Source organism: Anneissia japonica, unplaced genomic scaffold, assembly GCF_011630105.1.
Source record: "Anneissia japonica isolate Jap-2015-1 unplaced genomic scaffold, ASM1163010v1 scaffold17600_len1013_cov278, whole genome shotgun sequence".
Lineage (NCBI taxonomy): Eukaryota > Metazoa > Echinodermata > Crinoidea > Comatulida > Comatulidae > Anneissia > Anneissia japonica.
The window spans coordinates 1-1,013 of NW_022753730.1; the positions used below are offsets into that span (position 1 = coordinate 1).

At 36.2% G+C, this 1,013-nt stretch overlaps 1 protein-coding gene across 1 annotated transcript; it reads right to left on the minus strand.

Annotated features, from left to right (window-relative positions):
- Nucleotides 1-6: 6 nt before the first annotated feature.
- LOC117122945 (metal transporter CNNM2-like) lies at nucleotides 7-1,006 on the minus strand (the record flags this gene model as incomplete). The annotated part of the gene is made up of 2 exons (XM_033268723.1): nucleotides 407-1,006; nucleotides 7-203 (listed from the first exon to the last, which is right to left on the minus strand). Coding segments are annotated over exons 1-2 (672 nt in total), but the record flags the coding sequence as incomplete, so codon positions are not given.
- Between the last annotated feature and the right edge of the window lie 7 nt (nucleotides 1,007-1,013).

Here is a 1,013-nt window from a genome sequence, read left to right on the forward strand (position 1 = left end):
TATGACTTGTGGCTGGTTGATTATGGCTGTGAGGTACAATAGAACTGAAATAAACTCACTGTAAATATCGGTTTCATCAACAATTTCCGACTGAATTATCTCTTCAATAACATCTTCTAATGTGACGAGTCCAAGAACTTCGTAGAATGGATCACCATCGCCCTCGTTGTTGACACGATTTACAATAGCCATGTGAGACTCGCCTTAGTAAATAAAATAAAAGCATAATATATTGTATAATTCTAAAAAAAATCACATAAATACACTGTAGAAGGGCGGAAATTTTCTCTACAGGAATTTTAAATGTTTACTTCTAATAATGAATACTGTTAAAGTACTGTAATCCTACTGTTTACTCTTTAAATCAGTTTTTAATTTAGTTTAAAAGTTTAAAATATATCTTTACCTCTCTTAAATTCTGTAAACATCACATCTAATGTTGTATCATCAAACACAAAATTGATTGGATGTTTGTAAAATTTCAAAACTGTTTTTAATGGTGTACAATCATCAGGATCAACAAATGCCAAGTCCTTTACAAACAGAATACCACAAATATTTTCACGCGTGCCGGAGAAAACTGGTATCCGCGTAAAACCTTTGTTCATGATCTCCGTAACCGTGCTGAAGTCTAGGACTGCTTCATCTTCCAACATGTAGCAGTCTTCCAGTGGTGTCATAATGTTATGTACACTCTTTCCCTTCAACTTCAATGCACCAGATATAATATCAACCTCGTCCTTCTGCAAGTCGTTGAATTCATCCGTCACCCGCAATAACTCAAGCAAGCGCTCTCTATTATAAATATTTCCTATCTCTTGTCCAAGTAAAAAATCCAATAATTTGCTAATAGGATATGAAATAGGAAACGTGAATACCATGAAAAACTTGGTGATCCACACGGTTGTAGCGCCAACGGCAAGCCCGTGGCGCGAACAAATTGATTGAGGAACTATCTCTCCGAACACAACAATTCCAGCAGTTGCACCTAAAACCGCGAGGAGACCAGAAGA